This window comes from Pristiophorus japonicus, chromosome 1, assembly GCF_044704955.1.
Source record: "Pristiophorus japonicus isolate sPriJap1 chromosome 1, sPriJap1.hap1, whole genome shotgun sequence".
Lineage (NCBI taxonomy): Eukaryota > Metazoa > Chordata > Chondrichthyes > Pristiophoridae > Pristiophorus > Pristiophorus japonicus.
In genome coordinates this window covers 322,073,192-322,097,935 of record NC_091977.1, presented here as the reverse complement: position 1 = coordinate 322,097,935, position 24,744 = coordinate 322,073,192, and the positions used below count along the sequence as shown (strand labels likewise).

The 24,744-nt window shown below is 43.4% G+C and overlaps 1 protein-coding gene across 1 annotated transcript in view; it reads right to left on the bottom strand.

Annotated features, from left to right (window-relative positions):
- c1h8orf76 (chromosome 1 C8orf76 homolog) overlaps positions 1–24,744 on the bottom strand; it is a 39,750-nt gene that overhangs the window by 1,356 nt on the left and 13,650 nt on the right. The window contains exons 4-5 of the mRNA XM_070873888.1: positions 21,537–22,084; positions 18,859–18,991 (exon numbers count right to left, since the gene is read on the bottom strand). Coding sequence (XP_070729989.1) covers positions 18,859–18,991; positions 21,537–22,084 — 681 coding nt within the window. The remainder of the gene's footprint in view (positions 1–18,858; positions 18,992–21,536; positions 22,085–24,744) is intronic.

Sequence of the window (24,744 nt, the reverse complement as noted above, 5' to 3'; positions counted from 1 at the left end):
CGATAGATGATTGAGTTAACGCTCTAACACGAACCTTACAGGGGTTGCTGGAAAGATATGAGAATAATGAAAAGATACAGGCACAACTGGGTAATGGCGCAGAAAGGGAATTATTACAAGTGGCCCACACACTGCGAGACCACGCCAGAACTATAAATTCGATAAATAGAGCAGAACGGAACTTAAGTAAAACCATTACAGACAGAACTAATATGTACAGGATATGGAGCATGGTTGCTCAATGGAATACAACATAACCTAGAGCAGCTTCAGAATGGGAAGGTGCTGGATCGGATAACGATGTATTTACCAACTGGACCTTGGACAAAAACATGACTCGTGCCTGCGAGGTGCGGAGAAACAGTCATTCTTGGGTCCCAAAGGCCAGATGTGTATCTGGACTTTTGAATATAATAGATTTTGTATTATCCGTACAACAGTATGATGTGACAGAGGGAGATCCTCTATACCAAACAAACAATGTAGGAGTAATAAGAAATCAAACTCGCGTACAGTACCATGACCTATCCAGATATGTAATTAAAGAAAACAACAGTACTAAGAGTCTCAGCATAAATGATTGCTATAAAAATAACCAAGTTGTTTTATGTCACGATCCACTACGAATGCTCAGAGATGACTGTGGATATGATCAAGTGGACGAGTGCACCTTGAGTATCACCCCACTAGCCCGGGACTACAAAACCATCGCTGCTCCACGAGGAAATGGGGAATAGTGTGTGAGCATCACGGCGACTGAGATGACGGTCAGAAATAAAGGAGGAAATACATCAGGAATACTGACTTCTGCTTTACCCCGCATGACGAGGCACACATAAATGGATACATTATAAACTCTGAACTGAAGGAAGAAACCATCGACGGGACAATGATAGACTCCATGCGTGAAGGATATGAGAAGGCCATCGGGCCACAAGGAAAACCGATACCCCAACTGAATGAGGAACAAACTCGACTTGAGCAGGATATTCGGAAGCAACGACTAAAATATATAACCCTGATAGAAGATATAGATAAACTACAAAGAGACACTGAGAGAATGTTGGCTATTCAGCCATGGTACAAGAGACTCTGGAATGCTGGACTCAATGTACAAGTGCATCCATGGATACGGATAGTGTCACACATATTGGTAGTAATGCAAGGGGTCATCTTGGTCATCCTACTATTGTTAGCATGTAAGAAGTGTGACCGACGTAAGCGGCTGGCCCTCGCCCGTACTATAGTTAATACATTGAATAAAGGGAAATTGGACAGTCCGGCAGAAAGGACTTACTTAGTATAACCTTGATGGGAAAGCCGACAGGTAGATCCTGCAGTTTGGGAAGTAGCGCTACCCAAGCGAAAGGACAACCCTGGAAGCTCACCGGTGAGGTATTAATTGGAAATGGCCTATCTTGGGCATATAACCAAGTGCCATTAGGGGGGAATTGTAAGGTTGCAAATAGAGGGTCAGAATTATGCTGAAGGTAGCGAACTTATAAAGTGCCTATGTATGTAACACTTGTTGTTTGAGAATAGCAAACTTATTCACATTAAACTATAGCTTAACCTTAGTAACACTTAAACAGCCAAAGTCAGCAGTTTGTTTAAAAGTCCCTGAGGAAAAGATAAAGAAGACAGTTCGAACCACCTAGGCGTCGGATAGACTGGGGTAGAGAAAAAATGGAACAAAACAATGATGAGAGATGGGCAGTTGCATGTACCACTCAGAGCCCGTCTGATAAGAGTCGACAAATCAATGTAACTTTACTGATAACAACCGACCTATCGATAATTTTGTATGAGGATTGCTCCTCTCCAAAACCTATATAAATTATGCTTGAAAACTGTTGTATTTTGGAGGTTCCATGACTGAACCTGCCCTTGCAATTGCTCGTAATAAAAGCTGGTTGAACCTGGGATTTTGTGTGTTTACTTCCGTGGTTGTTATAGTGGAAGAAGGGCGAGGTGTCGATTAACTATATCAGTTAGTCCACCTTGAAGGAGAGAAGCCTCGTTTTTAACCCCTACAGTTTCCATCGCAGGATTTAAAGGAAGTAGGTGAGCACATTGCAGATGCCTTAACTATAATCTTCCAAAGTTCTCTTGATTCAGGAAACATTCCTTTAGATTGGAAAATTGCGCATGTCACTCCGCTATTTAAGAATGGTGAGAGGGGAAAGTAAGGGAATTTTAGACCAGTTAGCCTAACATCTGAATTCCAGTTCCATTTCCTGCTTTCTGATGACATCACAGGCCCCCCCCCCCCCCCAATCTCGCTTTCCAAACGATATTCTCTTCTGAGCACGATGGTGCCTCTGGGGAGTGCAGCCAGAGCCAAGTCCAATGCACCACGGGTGGCTCAGCTGCACAGGGGGGGCGGGACAAAGAATGAATGAGCTTTAGTGGTAGGGGATTCAATAGTTAGGGGATCAGAGAGGCGTTTCTGCAGCTCCAGGATGGTATGGTACCTCCCTGATGCCAGGGTCAAGGATGTCACAGAGCGGATGCAGGGCATTCTGGGGAGAGAGGATGAACAACCAGAGGTTGTGATCCATATCGGGACCAATGACATAGGTCGAAAGAGGGATGAGATCCTGCAGACTGAATTTAGGGAGCTAGGAGAAAAATTAAAGGGTAAGACCTCAAAGGTAGTAATCTCCAGGTTACTAATGGTGCCACGTGCTAATGAGTACAAGAACAAAAGGATAGAGAGGATAAACGCGTGGCTGGAGAGTTGGTGCGGGAGGGAGGGCTTTAAATTCCTGAGGCATTGAGACCGCTTCTGGGGGAGATGGGACCTGTACAAACCGGAAGGGTTGCAGCTCAATAGCGCCGGCACCAATATCCTCACACAGGGGTTTGCTAGTGCTGTTGGGGAGAGTTTAAACTAGCTTGGCAGGGAGCTAGGAACCTGAGAACAAATTCAATAGGCAAGTAAAGCTGAAATTGGAAAGCAAGAATGTAGAAAGTGAATCTTTAAGACAGAGGAAACAAGGGTTAGTAAGTAGTAATCAAGGGCTTCCTGTGCTAAATGGTATATACTTCAATGCAAGGAGTATAGCGAACAAGGCGGATGAGCTGAGAGCACAGGTAGACACTTGGGAGTATGACATTATAGCCATTATAGAGATATGGCTGAAAGAGGGGCAGGTTTGGCAGCTCAATATCCCTGGTTACAGGATTTTTAGACAGACAGAGAGGGGAGTAAAAAAGTGTGGGGTGGGGGGGGGGGGTCGCGATATTTATTAAAATAAATTATTACAGCGGTGAGGAGGGATGATATGTTAGAGGGATCATCAAATGAGGCCATATGGGTCGAACTGAAAAATAAAAAATGGCCGATCACACTACAGGGCGTGTATAATAGACCCCCAAACAGTGAGAGGAGATAGAAGAGCAAATATGTTGGAAAATTTCTGTGAAGTCCAAAAACCATAGGGCAGTAATAGTAGGGGATTTCAACTATCCTAATATTGATTGGGACAAATATAGTGTGAAGGGTATAGAGAATGCGGAATTCCTAAAATACATTCGAGAACTTTTTTAGTCAGTATGTAACAAGCCGCAGTGTCGGCGAGGCGGGAGTTCGGGCGGCAGTTCGTGAGGCCTATAAAAGGCCCAGCGCGAGTCCGGGGAGTCGAGGAGCAGCGTCGGAGAGGCGGGAGTTCGCGAGACCAGCTGGTGCAGCTACAGGGGCAGAAGGTAAACAAAGAAGTAGAAAGAAATCGAAAGGAGACGTCACAGCCAAGGGGGTGCGTGATTGGTGAGTAGTGTTTCTTTTCTTTATCAGTAGGTAACCTTTACATTGTTGTTGCCAAATTAAGTTAATCTAGGGGTAAAGTCATGGCAGGAGAGCTCGGACCCGTGTTATGCTCCTCATGTGCTATGTGGGAACTCTGGGACGCTTCCAGTGTCCCTGACAACTACATGTGACGCATTGCGGCACTGGAGCTGCGGGTGGATTCACTCTGGAGCATCCGCGATGCTGAGGATATCGTGAATAGAACGTTTAGTGAGTTGGTCAGACCACAGGTATAGGTTACACAGAGAGATAGGGAATGGATGACCAACAGGAAGAGCAGTGGAAGGAAGGTAGTGCAGAGGTCCGGTGCGGTCATCCCCCTCCAAAACACATACACCGTTTTAGGTATTGTTGGGGGGGGATGACTGATCAGGAGAAGGCACCAGCAGCCAAGTCCATGGCACCGTGGGTGGCTCTGCTGCACTGGAGGGCAGGAAAAAGAGTGGGAGAGCGATAGTGGTAGGGGATTCTATTGTAAGGGGAATAGATAGACGTTTCTGCATATAGGTATCGACGATATAGGAAAAAACGGGATGAGGTCCTACAAGATGAATTTAGGGAGCTAGGAGTTAAATAAAAAGTAGGACCTCAAAAGGTAGTAATCTCAGGATTGCTGCTAGTGCCACATGCTGGTCAGAGTAGGAATCGCAGGATAGCTCAGATGAATACGTGGCTTGAGGAGTGGTGCAGAAGGGAGGGATTCAAATTCCTGGGACATTGGAACCGGTTCTGGGGGAGGTGGGACCAGTACAAACCGGATGGTCTGCACCTGGGCAGGACCGGAACCAATGTCCTAGTGTTTGTTAGTGCTGTTGGGGAGGAGTTAAACTAATATGGCAGGGACTTGGGAACCTCTGCAGGGAGACAGAGGGAAGTAGAATGGGGGCAGAAGCAAAACATAGAAAGATGAAAAGTAAAAGTGGAGGGCAGAGAAACCCAAGGCAAAAATCAAAAAGGACCACATTACAGCAAAATTCCAAACGGGCAAAGTGTGTTAAAAAGACAAGCCTGAAGGCTCTGTGCCTCAATGCGAGCAGTATTCATAATAAGGTGGACGAATTAACTGCACAGGCAGCAATTAGTGAATATGATATAATTGGCATCACGGAGACATGGCTCCAGGGTGACCAAGGCTGGGAACTCAACATCCAGGGGTATTCAACATTCAGGAAGGATAGACAGAAAGGAAAAAGAGGTGGGGTAGCGTTGCTGGTTAAAGAGGAAATTAACGCAATAGTAAGGATTAGCTTGGATGATGTGGAATCTGTATGGGTATAGCTGCGGAACACCAAAGGGCAGAAAACACGAGTGGGAGTTGTGTACAGACCATCAAACAGTAGTAGTGAGGTTGGGGATGGCATCAAACAGGAAATTAGGGATGCATGCAATAAAAGTGACTTTAATCTACATATAGATTGGGCTAACCATACTGGTAGCAATACGGTGGAGGAGGATATCCTGGAGTTTATTAGGGATGGTTTTCGAGACCAATATGTCGGGGAACCAACTAGAGGGCTGGTCATCCTAGACTGGGTGATGTGTAATGAGAAAGGACTAATTAGCAATCTTATTGTGCGAGGCCCCTTGGGGAAGAGTACCATAATATGGTAGAATTCTTCATTAGATGGAGAGTGACACAGTTAATTCAGAGACTGGAGCCCTGAACTTAAGGAAAGGTAACTTCGATGGTATGAGGCGTGAACTGGCTAGAATAGACAGGCAAATGATACTTAAAGGGTTGACGGTGGATAGGCAATGGCAAATATTTAAAGATCACATGAATGAACTTCAACAATTGTACATCCCTGTCTGAAGTAAAAATAAAATGGGGAACGTGGCTTAACCATGGCTAACAAGGAAAATTAAGGATAGTGTTAAATCCAAGGAAGAGGCATATAAATTGGCTAGAAAAAGCAGCAAACCTGAGGACTGGGAGAAATTTAGAATTCAGCAGAGGAGGACAAAGAGGACAGAGGAGGGGGGAAATAGAGTATGAGAGGAAGCTTGCCGTGAACATAAAAACTGACTGCAAAAGCTTCTATAGATATGTGAAGAGAAAAAGATTAGTGAAGACAAACATAGGTCCCTTGCAGTCAGATTCAGGTGAATTTATAATGGGGAACAAAGAAATGGCAGACCAGTTGAACAAATACTTTGGTTCTGTTTTCACAAAGGAAGACACAAATAACCTTCTGGAAGTACTAGAGGACCGAGGGTCTCGTGAGAAGGAGGAACTGAAGGATATCCTTATTAGGTGGGAAATTGTGTTGGGGAAATTGATGGGATTGAAGGACGATAAATTCCCAGGGCCTGACAGTCTGAGTACTTAAGGAAGTGGCCCTAGAAATAGTGGATGCATTAGTGATCATTTTCCAACAGTCTATAGACTCTGGATCACTTCCTATGGACTGGAGGGTAGCTAATGTAACACCACTTTTTAAAAAAGGAGGGCGAGAGAAAATGGGGAATTATAGACCAGTTAGCCTGACATCAATAGTGGGGAAAATGTTGGAATCAATTATTAAAGATGAAATAGCAGCGCATTTGGAAAGCAGTGACAGGATCGGTCCAAGTCAGCATGGATTTATGAAAGGGAAATCATGCTTGATAAATCTTCTGGAATTTTTTGAGGATGTAACTAGTAGAGTGGACAAGGGAGAACCAGTGGATGTAGTGTATTTGAACTTTCAAAAGGCTTTTGACAAGGTCCCACACAAGAGATTGGTGTGCAAAATCAAAGCACGTGGTATTGGGGGTAATGTCCTGACGTGGATGGAGAATTGGTTGGCAGACAGGAAGCAGAGAGTCGGGATAAATGGGTCCATTTCAGAATGGCAGGTAGTGACTAGTGGAGTGCCGCAGGACTCAGTGCTGGGACCCCAGCTCTTTATAATATACATGAATGATTTAGATGAAGGAATTGGATGTAATATCTCCAAGTTTGCAGATAACACTAAATTGGGTGGTGGTGTGAGCTGTGAGGAAGACGCAAAGAGGCTGCAGGGTGACTTGGACAGGTTAGGTGAGTGGGCAAATACATGGCAGATGCAGTATAATGTGGATAAATGTGAGGTTATCCACTTTGGGGGCAAAAACACAAAGGCAGAATATTATCTGAATGGTGGCAGATTAGGAAAAGGGGAGGTGCAATGAGACCTGGGTGTCATGGTTCATCAGTCATTGAAAGTTGGTATGCAGGTGCAGCAAGCGGTGAAGAAAGCAAATGGTATGTTGGCCTTCATAGCTAGGGGATTTGAGTATAGGAGCAGGGAGGTCTTATTGCAGTTGTACAGGACCTTGGTGAGGCCTCACCTGGAATATTGTGTTCAGTTTTGGTCTCCTAATCTGAGGAAGGACGTTCTTGCTATTGAGGGAGTGCAGCGAAGATTCACCAGACTGATCCCAGGGATGGCTGGACTGACCTATGAGGAGAGACTTGATCAACTGGGCCTTTATACACTTGAGTTTAGAAGGATGAGAGGGGATCTCAGAAACATATAAGATTCTGACGGGACTGGACAGGTTAGGTGCGGGAAGAATGTTCCCGATGTTGGGGAAGTCCAGAACCAGGGGACACAGTCTTAGGATAAGGAGTAGGCCATTTAGGACTGAGATGAGGAGAAACTTCTTCACTCAGAGAGTTGTTAACCTGTGGAATTCCCTACCGCAGAGAGTTGTTGATGCCAGTTCATTGGATATATTCAAGAGCGAGTTAGATATGGCCCTTACGGCTAAAGGGATCAAGGGGTATGGAGAGAAAGCAGGAAAGGGGTACTGAGGGAATGACCAGCCATGATCTTATTGAATGGTGGTGCGGGCTCGAAGGGCAGAATGGCGTACTCCTGCACCTATTTTCTATGCCCAACAAGGGAGAAGGCGGTTCTGGATTCAGTCTTGGGGAATGAACCTGGGCAGGTGGAAGGGATATCAGTGGGAGAGCACTTGGGTGTCAGTGACCATAATTCAGTCAGATTCAAGGTATGGCTGCAGCGCCCCGAATCCGGAACCCTCAGGACCGAGGCCATTCCGGATTTTACGTTTTGCAGGATTTTGGAACGTCTTTCTAACACGTCACGAATCCGGAAACACCCGAGCCCAGGTTCAGGTATTTCCGGATTTCAGAACGTCGGCGGGGGGCGGGTGTGCTCGACGGTGATGAGGTCATCTGGCGGGGCCCCGCTGCCGGGGAAGTGCTCGGGTTGGGTCCGCCGAGGAGGAGCTGGTCGGGTGGGGCCCGCCGAGGAGGAGCTGGTCGGGTGGGGCCCGCCGAGGAGGAGCTGGTCGGGTGGCCCCTTCACGGAGGATGTGTTTGGGCGGGCCAACGAGGAGGCCTTGGGGTAAGGGCAGTGGCGGCGAGGTGAAGCCTGAGGTCGTGCAGCAGTGGGACCTCGAGGTCGGCATGTTTGGCGGGTCCGATTCCGGAACATTTTACGGATTCCAGACGACCCTGCCATCAATCGGTCCGAAGTCCGGATTCCGGAACTACGGATTTTGGACGCTCAACCTGTAGTTATAGATAAGGACAAGGATAGACCAGGAATAAAAGTCCCAAATTGGGGAAAAGCTAACTTTGTTAAGTTGAGAAGTGGTTTGGCCATAGTGGACTGGAAACAGCTACTCAAAGGTAAATCAGTGTCGGAACAGTGGGAGGCAGTCAAGGAGATCCGGAGGACTCAGGCCAAACACGTGCGCTTAAAGAAAAAGGGTGGGAATAACAATTCTAGAGCCCCCTGGGTGTCTAGGGATTTACAGGGAAGGATAAAGAAAAAAAGGGAAGCTTATGTCATATACCGACGGCTAAATACTGTAGAATCTCTGGAGGAATATAGAAAATTCAGAGGTGAAATTAAAAAGGATATTAGGAATGCTAAGAGAGAGCATGAAAAATTCTTGGCAAGTAAAATCAAGACAAACCCAAAGATGCTTTATAAATATATTAAGAGCAAGAGGATAACTAAAGAAAGGGTAGGACCTATTAGAGACCATGAGGGTAATCTGTATGTGGAGGCGGAAGATGTGGGCATGGTTCTTAATGAATACTTTGGGTCTGTTTTGACAAAGGAAAGGGCAATGCAGATACTGCTATCGAGGAGGAGTGTGAAATTCTGGATGAAATAAACATAGTGAGAGAGGAGGTATTAAGGGGTTTAGTAACTTTGAAAGTGGATAAGTCCACAGGCCCCGATGAAATGCAACCCAGGCTGTTGAGCGAAGCAAAAGAGGAAACAGCAGAGGCCTTGACCATCATTTTCCAGTCCTCCTTGGATTCAGGCATGGTACCGGAGGACTGCTAATGTGATACCCTTGTTTAAGAAGGGAGAAAGGGATAGGCCGAGTAATTACAGGCCTGTCAGCCTAACCTCAGTGGTGGGAAAATTATTGGAAAAAATCCTGAAGGACAGGATAAATCTACATTTAGAAAGGCAAGGATTAATTAGGGTCAGTCAGCACGGAATTGTTAAGGGAAGATCGTTTGTGTTTGACTAACTTGATTGAATTTTTCGAGGAGGTAACCAGGAGGGTCGATGAGGATAGTGCGTATGATGTAGTGTATATAGACTTTAGCAAAGCTTTTGATAAGGTCCCACATGGCAGACTGGTCACGAAGGTAAAAGCCCATGACGTCCTGGGCAAAGTGGCAAGTTGGATCCAAAATTGGCTTAGAGGTAGGAAGCAAAGAGTAATGGTTGATGGATGTTTTCGTGACTGGAAGGATGTTTCCAGTGGGGTTCCGCAGGGCTTAGGACTGGGTCCCTTGCTTTTTGTGGTATACATCATGATCTAGATTTGAATATAGGGGGTATGATTAAAAAGTTTGCAGATGACACTAAAATTGGCTGTGAGGTTGATAATGAAGAGAAAAGTCATGGACTGCAGGAGGATATCAATCTACGGTCAGGTGGGCAGGACAGTGGCAAATGGAATTCAATTCGGAGAAGTGTGAGGTAATGCACTTGGGGAGGGCTAATAAGGAAAGGGTATACACATTAAATGGTAGGTCACTTAGAAGTGTAGATGAACAAAGGGACCTTGAAGTGCTTGTCCACAGATCCCTGAAAGTAGCAGGCCAGGTGGATAAGGTGGTTAAGAAAGCAAACGGAATGCTTGCCTTTATTGCCGAGGCATAGAATACAAGAGCAGGGAGGTTATGCTTAAATTGTATAATACACTGGTTAGGCCGCAGCTGGAATACTGCCTACAGTTCTGGTCGCCATATTATAGGAAGGACGTGACTTTGCACTGGAGAGGGTGCAGAGGAGATTTATAAGGATACTGCCGGAATAGAGAATCTTTGCTATAAGGACAGATTGGATAGGCTGGGTTTGTTCTCTTGGAACAGAGGAGGCTGAGAGGAGACCTCATTGAGATGTATAAAATTTTGAGGGCCTGGATCTAGTGGATAGCAGGGGCCTATTTCCCTTGGTGGAGGGATCAATTACAAGGGGCCATAGGTGTAAGGTGGTTGGTGGAAGGTTTAGAGGGGATTTGAGGGGAAGCTTCTTCATGCAGAGGGTTGTGGGGATCTGGAACTCACTGCCTGGAAGGGTGTAGAGGCAGAAACCCTCACCACATTTAAAAGGTGCTTGGATGGGCACTTGACGTGCCACAACGACCTAGAGCTGGTAATTGGGATTAAACTGAATAACCTCTTGTTGGCTGGCGCAGATACGATGGTAAGTACTTCAGGGAATCTAATACAGCCAGAGTGGTCTCCTGGACAAGTTTCAATCGCCTGGATGGGTCGGAGAGGAATTTCCCCAGACTTTTTCCCCCCAATTGGTCTGAGGTTTTATCTGTTATTTTGCTCTCCCAGGAGATCGCATGGCTCCGGGTGGGGTGGAGCGTAAAATGTTGTGATACATGGGGTATTGCAGTTGTGTGGGGCTGACTGGATGCTCTTTACCTGTCCGCCATTGTTCATAGGTTTATATGTAACCTTCAGGGATGCTGATCGAGGGCCGTGTGGCTCTTTGTCGGCCGGTGCGGACACGATGGGTCAAGGTGGCCTCCTTCTGCGCTGTGGATTTGTGCGTTTCTATCTGTTGCCAGGAAATTACTAGAGTCCATAATTAAGGATAGTGAATGAACACCTTGAAAACTTTCAGCTGATCAGGTGGATTTGTAAAAGGTAGGTCATGCCTCAAAAACCTGATTGAATTATTTGAAGAGGTAATTAAAGTAGTAGACAGAGGAATGCCCATGGATGTTATTTATATCGACATCCAGAAGGCATTTGATAAAGTCTCTCATAAGAGATTGTTAACTAAGGTTGAAGCCCATTGAATTGAAGGCAAATTACTGACCTGGTTAGACAGAGAGTAGGGATAATGGGCAAGTACGCTAATTGGCAGGATGTGATTAGTGGTGTCCTGCAAGGATCTGTGTTGGGGCCTTAACTATTCACCGTATTTATTAACAACTTAGATGATGGGACAGAAAGCCACATATCTAAATTTGCCGAGGACACAAAGTTAGGTGATATTATTGGCAGTGTAGATGACAGCATAAAATTACAAAGGGATACTGATAGATTAAGTGAATGGGCAGAACTGTGGCAAATGGAATTCAATGTAGGCAAATGTGAGGCCATCCATTTGGAGCTAAAATGGATAGAACAGGGTACTTTCTAAATGGTGAAAAACTAAACACAGTGGAGGCCCAAAGAGACTTGGGAATCCAGGTACTGCACATAGATTATTAAAATGTCGTGAACAGGTACAGAAAATAATCAAAAAGGCCAATGGAATGTTGGCCTTTATATCTAGTGGGCTAGAATACAAAGGGGTAGAAGTTATGCTGCAGCTATAAATCCCTGGCTAGATCAGTGAGCACTGTGAACCAGGTGGGGTGTTGAAGAGGAAAATCTCAAAGCATTTCTTAAGATGCAAAGTCCATTGCTGCCACCATGGTTCAATTCTGCCACGCCCTCTGTAACATCTTCTGTTTAACTATGAACAGGGAGTTCTGTAACATTTTCCATATTATGTTTCTGAAAACTATTACCCATGCAAGAGAACGGAATACTATTCAAAAATTCATTATAAATGAGAGGGAAGTTATCAGTCCTAAATGGTCGGCACCTTATCCTGAGACTATGATCCCTAGTTCTAGACTCTCCAGCCAAGGGAAACTGCCTCTCATCAGCTACCCTGCTATGCACTCCAAGCATTTTATATATTTCAATGAGATCACCTCTCATTCTTCTAAACTCCAGAGAGTATAGGCCCAATCTATTCAATTCTCTTCATCGGACAGCCCTCTCATCCCAGGAATCAATCTAGTGAACCTTCATTGCACCTCCTCTAAGGCAAATATATCCTTCCTATCTAATAGTAGTATATAATTGCAGGAAGAGTCCCCTACTCTTATCTCTCCAACCCCCTTGCAATAAAGACTAATACACCATTTGCTTTCCTAATTGCTTGCTGTACCTGCATTAGCATCAACTGTTACTGGGTAGAACCCATGGCGGCGTATGGTTAGAGGTCTGCATGACGCATGTGACAAAATTCTGTTGCAGCCTCTGAAGAGTTTCTATAGGTATATAAAAAGGAAAAGAGTGGCTAAAGTAAATGTTGGTCCCTTAGAGGACGAGACTGTGGAATTAGTAATGGGGAACATGGAGATGGTAGAAACTCTGAACAAATATTTTGTATCAGTCTTTACGGTAGAGAACACAAACAATATCACAACAGTGGATAGTCAAGGGGCTATGGGTTGGGCGGGGGGGAACTTAACACAATCACAATCACTAAGGAGGTGGTACTCAGTAAGATAATGGGACTAAAGGCAGATAAATCCCCTGGACATGATGGCTGGCATCCTAGGGTCTTAAGAGAAGTAGCGGCAGAGATAGTGAATGCATTGGTTGTAATTTACCAAAATTCCCTGGATTTTGGGGAGGTCCCAGCAGATTGGAAAACTGCAAATGTAATGCCACTACTTAAAAAAGGAGGCAGACAAAAAGCAGGAAACGACAGACCAGTTAGCCTAACATCTGTGGCTGGGAAAATGTTGGAGTCCATTATTAAAGAAGCAGTAGCAGGACATTTGGAAAAGCATAATTCGGTCAGGCAGAGTCAGCATGGATTTATGAAGGGGAAGTCATATTTGACAAATTTGCTGGAGTTCTTTGAACATGTAACGAACAAGGTGGATAAAGGGGAACCAGTGGATGTCGTGCATTTGGACTTCCAGAAGGCATTTGACAAGGTGCCACATAAAAAGGTTACTGCACAAGATAAAAGTTCACAGGGTTGGGGGTAATATATTAGCATGGATAGAGGATTGGCTAACTAACAGAAAACAGAGGGTCGGGATAAATGGGTCATTCTCGGGTTGGCAATCAGTAACTAGTGGGGTGCCGCAGGGATCAGTTCTGGGACCCCAACTATTTACAACTTATATTAACGGCTTGGAAGAAAGGACCGAGTGTAACGTAGCCAAGTTTGCTGACGATGCAAAGCTGGGAGGAAAAGCAATGTCTGAGAAGGACACAAAAAATCTGCAAAAGGACATAGACAGGCTAAGTGAGTAGCAGATGGAGTATAATGTTGGAAAGAGTGAGGTCATGCACTTTGGCAGAAAAAACAAAGAGCAAGTTATTATTTAAATAGAGAAAAATTGCAAAGTGCTGCAGTACAGCGGGACCTGGGGTACTTGTGCATGAAACACAAAAGGTTAGTATGCAGGTACAGCAAGTGATCAGGAAGGCCAATGGAATCTTGGCCTTTATTGCAAAGAGGATGAAATATAAAAGCAGGGAAGTCTTGCTACAATTGTACAGGGTATTGGTGAGGCCACACCTGGAATACTGTGTACAGTTTTGGTTTCCATATTTATGAAAGGATATACTTGCTTTGGAGGTAGTTCAGAGAAGGTTCACTAGGTTGATTCTGGAGATGAGGGTGATGACTTATGAGGAAAGGTTGAGGAGGTTGGTCCTCTACTCATTGGAATTCAGAAGAATGAGAGGTGATTTTATCGAAACATATAAGATTATGAGGGGGCTTGACAAGGTGGATGCAGAGAGGATATTTCCACTGATGGGGGAGACTAGAACTAGGGGACATAATCTTAGAATAAGGGGCCGCCCATTTCAAACTGAGATGAGGAGGAATTTCTTCTCACAGAGGGTTGTAAATCTGTGGAATTTCCTGCCTCAGAGAGCTGTGAAAGCTGGGACATTGAATAAATTTAAGACAGACTTAGACAGTTTCTTAACCGATAAGGGATTAAGGGGTTATGGGGAGCGGGCAGGGAAGTGGACCTGAGTCCATGATCGGATCAGCCATGATCGTATTAAATGGCGGAGCAGGCTCGAGGGGCCTTATGGCCTACTCCTGCTCCCATTTCTTATGTTTTTAAGTGCAGAAAGGACTTGCAATTAAGTAGCACCTCTGACGACCTCAGGACATCCCAAAGTGCTTTACAGCTATTGAAGTACATTTGAAGTGTAGCCACTATTGTAATGTAGGAAACGCGGCCGCCAATTTGCGCACAGCAAACTCCCACAAAGAACAATGTGATAATGACCAGACCATCTATTTTAGTGATGTTGGTTGAGGGATAAATATTGGCCAGTACACCGGGGAGAACGCCCCTGTTCTTCTTTCAATAGTGCCATGGAATCTTTTACACCCACTTGAGGGGGCAGACGGGGCCTCGGTTTACTATCTTGTCTGAAAGATGGCACCTCTGACAGTGCAGCACTCCCTCAGTACTGCACTGGAAAGTCAGCCTATGTTTTTGTGCTCAAGTCTCTGGAATAGGACTTGAACCCACGACCCACTTGATGAAGTGTTTCTCAGGCAAACTGATGTATGATCGCCTCCATCGATACATGGGGTTTGGAGGGTCGTTAATGGGGTGGTAATTGCAATTGCTGGATATTAGTCTCTTCCTTTACTTCCTCCAGGAAGCATAAAAACTGTGGGAGCCCTGGAGAATCCCATATTTTGCACTTGAAGTACAAGTGAAAATAAAAATCGGTGCAAACTGCCGAGCAACATTTCCGGGAAGATGGGGGGAGGGGGGCGGGTGCAAAAAGAAAATAAACTTCCCCAAAGATTCTTTCAAAATTAGGCTGTTCAGCTTTAATGCAAGTCTGCACTCTTTTTTGTACTTTCAAAGATGTTGGGACAACAATTTCCAATGAACTTTTATTTGCATTGATTGTATTTCTAGGACAAAGCTGGAAGTACACATGGTGCCCCCAAGCAGCTCATTCGGATATTTCAGCAAGCAGCTCATTGGCTTTCGGTGAGATTGTGGGTTCTTGAAGTGGGCAGGGAATTGGCAGTACTGCCTATACTTCTGACCCCGAACAGTGACGTTATGCCACCACTGGCGTGAAGCAGCAGATGGTTTCCCCGAAGATGTTTTGTATTAACATCTTGCATTAAAAAAACCTTCGAAAAAGTTAAATGAAATCCTTCCAGCGCAAACAGAATGGATGACTCCATGGATAATGACGGAGCTGAACCAACTGGTCTGCAGTATACAATAAACCATTTTATTTAAAGAACAGTTCAAACAAATTCCAGTGCATGCTTTCTTATGTAGTATAAACTTGCAGCCTTGCTAAAATGAGCCACATTGTTTGCTAACACACCAGGCTCATTTCCAAATGCTCTGGCTCGTAATAGACCAAATTACATACATATGTTTCCGGGCCAACAGATTTCGATATGGTCAAAAATAAACTGTACATTTTGTTCTGTCAGCCTGAGCTTTCAATTATTCAACAAAAAAAACCCACACCAAATGTGCACAGCATATTTTTGAGCATTTATCATATAGACTCGTTAAAATGGACTCCAGTGGAAATCAAATATAATTGTTAAAAAGCACACAATTAATTTCCACAAAATCAAAAATAGATTTGCATTTATAAACCACCTGATTGCATGTCTCAGAAACTTCTCAAAGTGCTCGAGTTATTTTCAACTGCAAAGACTCTTGTTAGCTAAGCAAATGTGGCAGCCATGTTGCACACTCAAGATCCCACAAACAACAAATAAGATGAAGGACCAGTTAATCTGATGATGTTAGTTGAGGGAGGAATGTTGGCCAAAAGAACTCTCTGCCCTTCTTTGAAATAGCATTGCGGGATCCTTAAAGCGCATCTGAACAAGCAGACAGATTCTGTCCCATCCGAAGGACAGCACCGCTGACAGTGCAGCACTCTCTCAGTACGCCATTGGAATGTCAGCCCCAACTTATCTGCTTTATCTCAGAGTGGGACTCAAACCCACAACCTTCTGACCCAGAGGCAAGTGTATCATGAACTGAGCCAAGCTGAAAGTTTAAAGTTGTGCAGAAGTCTTCAGACTTTTTGTCGTTTTTCCAAAAAAGTGGGCAACCACTGTAACTCATTTGGATGTTTGTAAAGGAATTACAATGACTACTGAAGCTTCTGTATCTGACTACAAGAATCTTACCTATTTTGTACATAATAGGAGCAGGAGTAGGCCATTCGGCCCTTTGAGTCTGCTCTGCCATTCAATAAGATCATGGCTGATCTTCTACCTCAACTCCACTTTCCCTCTCTATCCCCATATCCCTAGATTCCCTTAGTAGCCAAAAATATATTCAACAATTGAGCATCCACAGCCTTCTGGGGTAGAGAATTACAAAGCTTCACAAACCTTTGAGTGAGTCTGTTCATTTTCGGGACGTGGGCACCGCTGGCTAGACTGGTATTTATTACCCATCCCTGATTGCTCTGAGAGGTTATACAACTGAGTGGCTTGCTAAGTTACTTCAGAGGGAAGTTGATGTGGAACTGGAGTCACATATAGGCCAGACCAGGTAAGGACAGCAGATTGTTTTTAAGAGAACCAATCAGGTAGCTTCATGGTCACTTTTACTAGCTTTTTATTTCCAGATTTTCACACTGCCATGGTGGGATTTGAATCCTGGATTATTAGTCCAGGCTTTTAGATTGCTAGTCCAGTAACATAACCACTATGCTACCATGCTCCCATATATCTATAAGCCAGCAGATGTTCACATGCTTAGTTCGGTGCCAGCTGCACTTGTTTGACAAAATTTGATCTAAACTAGACATCAAAATTAAAATGTGACGGAACAGCAAACACACAATAAAAAACAAAAGAGTTGAAATTCTTCCCATCAAAGTTTTTAAACCAGAAAAAAAAGTCAGTGCAAGTATAAAATTGGATTCCAATGAGTCCAAGAGTGGGTCCCTGACACTATATTACACTGTATCAGAAGGATATAATTTTGGGCCAATTTCCCCAACCAACTACACTAAAATTGAGGTGAGTTTGAAGTCAATGTTTGTGGCCAATCCCTTCTGTGACTCTGCAAAGACTGAAATCAAAAATAAGTGCTTTAACTGCTCATATCAATAAATCATTATTTGGCCAACATTACTGTGTTGTTTTGGAATAAGTACTGAACCCACCAAAAAGGTAATCGAATTACAGAGAATATACTGCACAGAAACAGGCCAGTCAGCTCAACCAGCCAATGCCATCGTTTACGCTCCACTCGACTTGGGAGAACACAACACCCTCCACACATGGTATTAAAAACATACAAAGAGTGGGCTCACAGGCCCATTGCCAGCACTCACTGAAGAATTTTACTGCATTACAATGGATTAATATCAATAATTCAAAATACTCTCCCAAATAGATGTTAGTAACAAACATACAATTAAAAGAAAACTAGAAATGCTTATCTAGTTAAGAAACTTGTAGGTTCATAGAATCTTACAGCACAGGAGTCCATTCGGCCCATCATCCCTGTGCCGACTCTTTGAAAGAGCTATCCAATTAGTCCCACTCCCCACTCTTTCCCCGTACCCGTGCAAATTTTTCCTTTTCAAGTATTTATTCAATTACCTTTTACAAGTTACTCTTGAATCTGCTTCCACCATCCTTTCAGGCAGTGCATTCCAGATTGCTGAGTAAAAAATAATTCTCATCTCCCCTGGCTTTTTTGCAAATGATATTAAATCTGTGCCCTCTGGTTCCCGACCCTCCTGTCAGCGGAAACAGTTTCTCCTTATTTATTCTATCAAAACTCCTCATCATTTTGAACACCTCTATTAAATCTCCCTTTAATCTTTGCTGCTCCAAGGAGCACACCCCAACTTCTCTGGACTCTCCATATAACTGAAATCCCTCATCCTTGGTATCATTCTGGTAAATCTACTCTTCACCTTCTCCAAGGCCTTGATATCCTTTCTAAAGTGTGGTGCCCAGAATTGGACACAGTACACCAGCTGAAGCCTAACCAGTGATTTATAAAGGTCTACCATCTTGCTTTTATACTCTATACAAAAGGTTAATTGAACGGTTCAAGAAGTTCTTAATAATATTAGCAATACCTGCTTGTATATAGCACCATATCAAGTTATGCTTGTCACAAGATAGATTTGGATGAAGATGGCTATCGTTCCGGAATACCAAGCCTACTATCTAATTATTACAGTATCTAACAGTTTCTTAAATCATTGCAGTATTCTGGTCTCAGCTCATACCTGATAACCTTGTCCAGCTGTTGGATCAGCCTCCATGTAAATCTACTTCCGGGCATCTGTGTAAAACTGCACTGCACAACCGTGGACTTGTGCTTTTGTGTGTCTCAAAGTACTGCTTTGGGCTTATTGTTTTTTTCAAAGCGTTTCACACAGTGAATGAACTACTGAAGTGTGGTGACTAGTTTTTATGCAAGCAAAGTTCAACAACAACAACATGTATTTATATAGCACCTTTAACGTAGTAAAACATCCCAAGTCACTTCATAGGAACAACTATCAAACAAAATTTCACACCGAGTCACATATTAAGGCGGATGACCAAAAGCTTGGCCAAAAAAGTAGGTTTTAAGGGGCGTTTTTAACGGAGAAGAGGCGGAGAGGTTTAGGGAGGGAATTCCAGAGCTTAGTTCAAACACAAGAACACCTAGGGTTTATGAATAGATCTGTAGTCATATGACCTGGACAGAATCATTTACACAGCTTACTCACACAGTATATAAAAATACAAATTCAAGCAACTAATAGATGCAGCTACCTCATTTAGTGCATTCAATGCCTCTTCCCTCAGCTCCAGGTTGCTGAGCTGCTGCCTGATCTCCTCTTGGACAGTCAGGTTCCTTTCCAGGACAAAAGAGGCCTGCTGGGGCTTCACCACCTGCAACAGGAGTCTAAGCACAGATGGTTTCATTGGTTAATCTTTCACAGTGCAAAGAAAACTGCATCGTGCAGTAAATGATATATAAAATGCACAGTTCAGTCCTTTCCAAACTTACTGGTGCAATACAAAACTCGCCTCAGAATGGTGTTTGTACTTGTATCGACAAAGCTGAAATTCACTTTTATTGTTCTACTGGGGTGATATTCAAATGTGCAAACAGGAAAAAAACCATAATTAGAAACAGAAACTTCACAAAAAGTTATTTTTAAGGTGCAGAATACTAAATTCTACATTTAGTATAGAATGTCTTTACATTCAGAGTCAGAATACTAAAAGCGTTTACCCTGACCCTGGCACATGTGAGATAACAGTATCCATTACACACATCACTGTTAAACCCCCAGGTCACAATATTGTATTTCCAGATACTGGGCAGCAACGGCGCTCTCCGGACTGTAGGAAACATAGGGTCCACTTCTGGGAGAGACCAAGAGTAATGTTCTCATCACCTCATATCACTACCTTGTATCGGTCTTCACAGTAGAAGATACTAAAAACATCCCAATAGTGGATAATCAAGGGACTATAGGGAGGGAGGAACTTAATACAATCACTATCACTAAAGAAGTAGTACTCGATAAAATAATGGGACTAAAGGTGGACAAGTCCCCTGGACCTGATGGTTTACATCCTAGGGTCTTAACAGAAGTGGCTGCAGAGATAGTGGATGCATTGGTAGTAATCTACCAAAATTGCCTGGATTCTGGGGAGGTCCCAGCGGATTGGAAAACCGCAAATGTAACGCCCCTATTTAAAAAAGGGAGACAGAAAGCAGAAAACTATAGACTAGTTAGCCTAACATCTGTCGTTGGGAAAACGCTGGAGTCCATTATTAAGGAAGCCATAGCGGGACACTTGGAAAAGTATAATTTAATCAAGCAGAGTCAGCATGGTTTATGAAAGAGAAATCAAGTTTGACAAATTTACTGGAGCTCTTTGAGGATGTAACGAGCAGGGTGGATAAGGGGGGAACCAGTGGATGTGGTGTATTTGGATTTCCAGAAGGCATTCGATAAGGTGCCACATAAAAGGTTACTGCACAAGATAAAAATTCACGGGGTTGGGGTTAATATATTATCATGGATAGAGGATTGATTAATTAACAGAAAACAGAGAGTCGGGATAAATGGGTCATTTTTCGATTGGCAAACAGTAATTAGTGTGGTGCCGCAGGGATCGGTGCTGGGGCCTCAACTATTTAGAATCTATATTAATGACTTGGCTGAAGCCAAGTTTGCTGATGATACAAAGATGGGTGGAAAAGCAAATTGTGAGGAGGACACAAAAAACCTGCAAAGGGATATAGACAGGCTAAGTGAGTGGGCAAAAATTTGGCAGGTGGAGTATAATGTAGGAAAATGTGAGGTTATCCACTTTGTCAGAAAAATAATTTTAGCAAATTATAATGTTAATGGAGAAAAATTGCAAAGTGCTGCAGTACAGAGAGACCTGGGGGTCCTTGTGCATGAAATGCAAAAAGTACAGCAAGTAATCAGGAAGGCAAATGGAATGTTTGCCTTTATTGCAAGGGGGATAGAGTATAAAAGCAGAGAAATCCTGCTACAACTGTACATTGGTGAGGCTACACCTAGAGTACTGCGTACAGTTTTGGTCTCCGTATTTAAGGAAGGATATACTTGCATTGAAGGCTGTTCAGAGAAGGTTCACGAGGTTGATTCCGGAGATGAGGGGATTGACTTATGAAGATAGGTTGAGCCTATACTCCATGGAGTTCAGAAGAATTAGAGGAGATCTTATAGAAGCATATAAGATAATGAGGGGGCTTAACAAGATGGATGCAAAGAGGATATTTCCATCATAGGGGAAACTGAAACTAGGGAACATAGTCTCAGAATAAGGGTCCGTCCATTTAAAACTGAAAAGAGAAGGAATTTCTTCTCTCAAATGGTTGTAAATCTATGGAATTCTCTGCCCCAGGAGCGCTGTGGAGGCTGAGAAAAAACATGAAATATAAAAGAGTAAGAGATGGACAAGGAGAGAGAAAGCAAGAGTGAGAAAAACAAAGTAAAGGTATAGTATGCATACAGAGTAGGTAACTTCCAGAAGAATAACGGCGTGTGAACGATGCACGCCGTTATTAATGCGCAAAATGGCCATCAAATTCAGTGTTGTTAGAGATTTTAAAATCATCAAGTTTTAAATGTACATTTTTTCCTTACTTTTCCTTTCTGTCTATTTCTCTCTTAATGCAATCTTTCGTTCCCTCTCTATTTCTCTTTTAGTACCTGATTTGACTTTAATTCACCCTCCTTCTCTGTCGTTTGTCCGTTCACTGAGGTCCCAGATGCCCCGTTGCCCTTGCCTTGTCATTATCAGCTCGCACTTTAAGCAAATTATGCCACAACATTTTTTTTGAGCTAAAGGGTGCAAGAAAGAGTCTAACTAACGGGGTACACCGAAAGATGCCTCGTTCCAGCAAGATCCGGCCCGGTGACACAGATAAATGACACCCTGTTCACACGTTACATGCATACCTTGCTCTTGCGAAGGAGGAACATGCAAACACCCACAGATCCCTCAGCTCCTGCCCACGTTTGGAATCGGTTTCTATGCTATGGCCAGAAGCGGAGTAGATAGAGCCAACATTCCCTGTCCCCGATGGTTGCTTTCTGCTATTTTTAAGTGTTGGATCTGAATTCTCCTCTTCGGACACACTTTTGGGGCAGAATGTCCGCCTTTTACAATCCACTTGCACAGAAGGATCTTTGCTCGAGTGTTGAGGCTGTGCGCCATCAGGTTTGGTTTTAGATGGTTCAGTTTCAACACCTGTCTGTTGTGGCTTTCTGAGGCAGTGCCCATCCTTGCAGGCTGGGACTGCTGATACTGTCGCAGACGATAAGGCTTGAACTAGACCCAGGTAAGACTCAGCTAGTTTCTTCCAGTACCATGGATTGAGAGGGTGCAAGGAAACTAACTGTTGTAAACAGCAAAGTTCTCGGGACAGATTTCCAGCATGCCGATAAATCAGAACATCAAGGTTAAGAACTGTGGTGAGGTGGTCCGTGTTGGTTACCTCAGATCTCTAGTAAACAGAATAAAAGTAACACAGATTAGAAATAAGGAGAATTCTAAGCACTTAATGTACATAAAAATAAACAAGAAGCGAACGCACAAGTGACAAGCGCTTAATTTTGTAGTGTAATTTTTTATTGTTCCTCAGCACAAAATCATCGAATTATACAGCACAGAAGGAGGCCATTCGGCCCAGCGTGTCTGTGCCGGCTTTTTGAAAGCGCTGTCCAATTAGTCCCACTCCCCTGCTCTTTCCCCATAGTCCTGCAAATTTCTTCTTTTCAAAGAATTATCACATATTTTGTCTAGCTGCATTTCTAAATATTATAAAATTTTCAGCAACTTAAAAAAAAAATTATATTTCCCTTCCTTTTAGTGCCTTTGTGTCATGTACTATTTTCCAGTTGAGGAGGACCTCAAATAGACTCTATGAATATCACTCGGTAAATCGCTGTTGGCGAGAGTGGAGGAGAATGGCCAAAGGTGACCTGTCCTCTTATTATCCCTTCCATCTTGTGCTCTCTGTCCACTACCTAGCAACAACCTTAGCTAGAGCTGGAACTTACCATATGGAGGAATTGGGATAGGGGTTTGTGACCCCAACACTCCAGAGTGCAGCAAATCTACATCAACCCGTTGAACTACAAACATTTCCCGTCTCCCCGAAAACATAGGCCTGGAATTTGCAGTCAGCGGCGAAGTGATTGCGCTCACTGCTGACCTCGAAGAAAGCTGCCCACAAAGATCTATCGATTTCAATGACGTGAATTTCAGCTCTCCTGACATTAATTTCATGCCAGGGTCAAGTCTAGGGGATCTCCAGCATCAGTGAAGTCATCAAGCTGGGTGACGAGCCAATCACATTGAAGAATTCTCACAGACAGCAAACTAGGAAATAAAATGCACTGATTTTCCATCACTTCTTAATAATTTTAGAGACGAAATAAAGATTGGGACATTCACGTGACTAATGTGGAAGCTGAAATATCAAACAATTTTTAAAAAAACATAAAAAATATAAAATTATATTAAAAACCATGGGATTTTAAAAATGTGATATTCCACAAATATAAAATTAGTTTTTCAGGGCAGAACAGTTGTTCAGCAGTAATTATTAATCAGTATGCCATTAAAAACTCAGTTACATTTCATTCAACAAAGTTTAACCTTTTCAGGGTCTTTTTTAAAGAGCGATATTACGGCATAAAAGCTGAAGTTCTCGACAGATCAGCGATTTTTCAAAGATTTCTGGCGCCGGGGAGTTCAACAACGCAACCTATGGAGAAGTGTGGAATCACTGACAGCAACTTTTGGATTTCCATGTTTATCTGCGCATGCACTATCTCCAAAAGTTGCTGTCAGTTTTATAGGGGTAATGACAATGAACACTGACAGTTTCACCATCACCACCACAAAATCCGGACCATTGTCCTATCAGTACTGTACTACCTTACAGAGCACTGTCTGTGGTCCTGTGGACTCCTATTGGGGTGCTGTGTACTTTAAAAAAAAATTGTTTTGGGTAAACTTTTACTTTTTGGAACCTCTACAAGAATATAAGAACATAAGAAATAGGAGCAGGAGTAGGCCATATGGCCCTTCGAGCCTGCTCCGCCATTTAATACGATCATGGCTGATCCGATCATGGACTCAGGTCCACTTCCCTGCCCATCTCCATAACTCCTTATTCCCCTATCGTTTAAGAAACTGTCTATTTCTGTCTTAAATTTATTCAATGTCTCAGCTTCCACAGCTCTCTGAGGCAGCGAATTCCACAGATCCACAACCCTCTGAGAGAAGAAATTTCTCCTCATCTCAGTTTTAAATAGGCAGCCCCTTATTCTAAGATTATGCCCTCTAGTTCTAGTCTCCCCCATCAGTGGAAATAATCTCTGCATCCACCTTGTCAAGCCCCCTCATAATCTTATACGTTTCGATACGATCACCTCTCATTCTTCTGAATTCCAATGAGTAGAGGCCCAACCTCCTCAACCTTTCCTCATAAGTCAACCCCCTCATCTCTGGAATCAACCTAGTGAACCTTCTCTGAACTGCCTCCAAAGCGAGTATATCCTTTCGTAAATATGGAAACCAAAACTGCACGCAGTATTCCAGGTGTGGCCTCACCAATACCCTGTACAATTGTAGCAAGACTTCCCTGCTTTTATACTCCATCCCCTTTGCAATAAAGGCTAAGATTCCATTGGCCTTCCTGATCACTTGCTGTACCTGCATACTAACCTTTTGTGTTTCATGCACAAGTACCCCCAGGTCCCGCTGTACTGCAGCACTTTGCAATCTTTATCCATTTAAATAATAACTTGCTCTTTGATTTTTTTCTGCCAAAGTGCATGACCTCACACTTTGCAACATTATATTCCATCTGCCAAATTTTTGCCCACTCACTTAGCCTGTCTATGTTCTTTTGCAGATTTTTTGTGTTCCCCTCACACTTTGTTTTTCCTCCCATCTTTGTATCATCGGCAAATTTAGCTACATTATACTCAGTCCCTTCTTCCAAGTTGTTAATATAGATTGTAAATAGTTGGGGTCCCAGCACTGATCCCTGTGGCACCCCACTAGTTACTGATTGCCAACCCGAGAATGAATCATTTATCCCAACTCTCTGTTTTCTGTTAGTTAGCCAATCCTCTATCCATGTTAATAGAT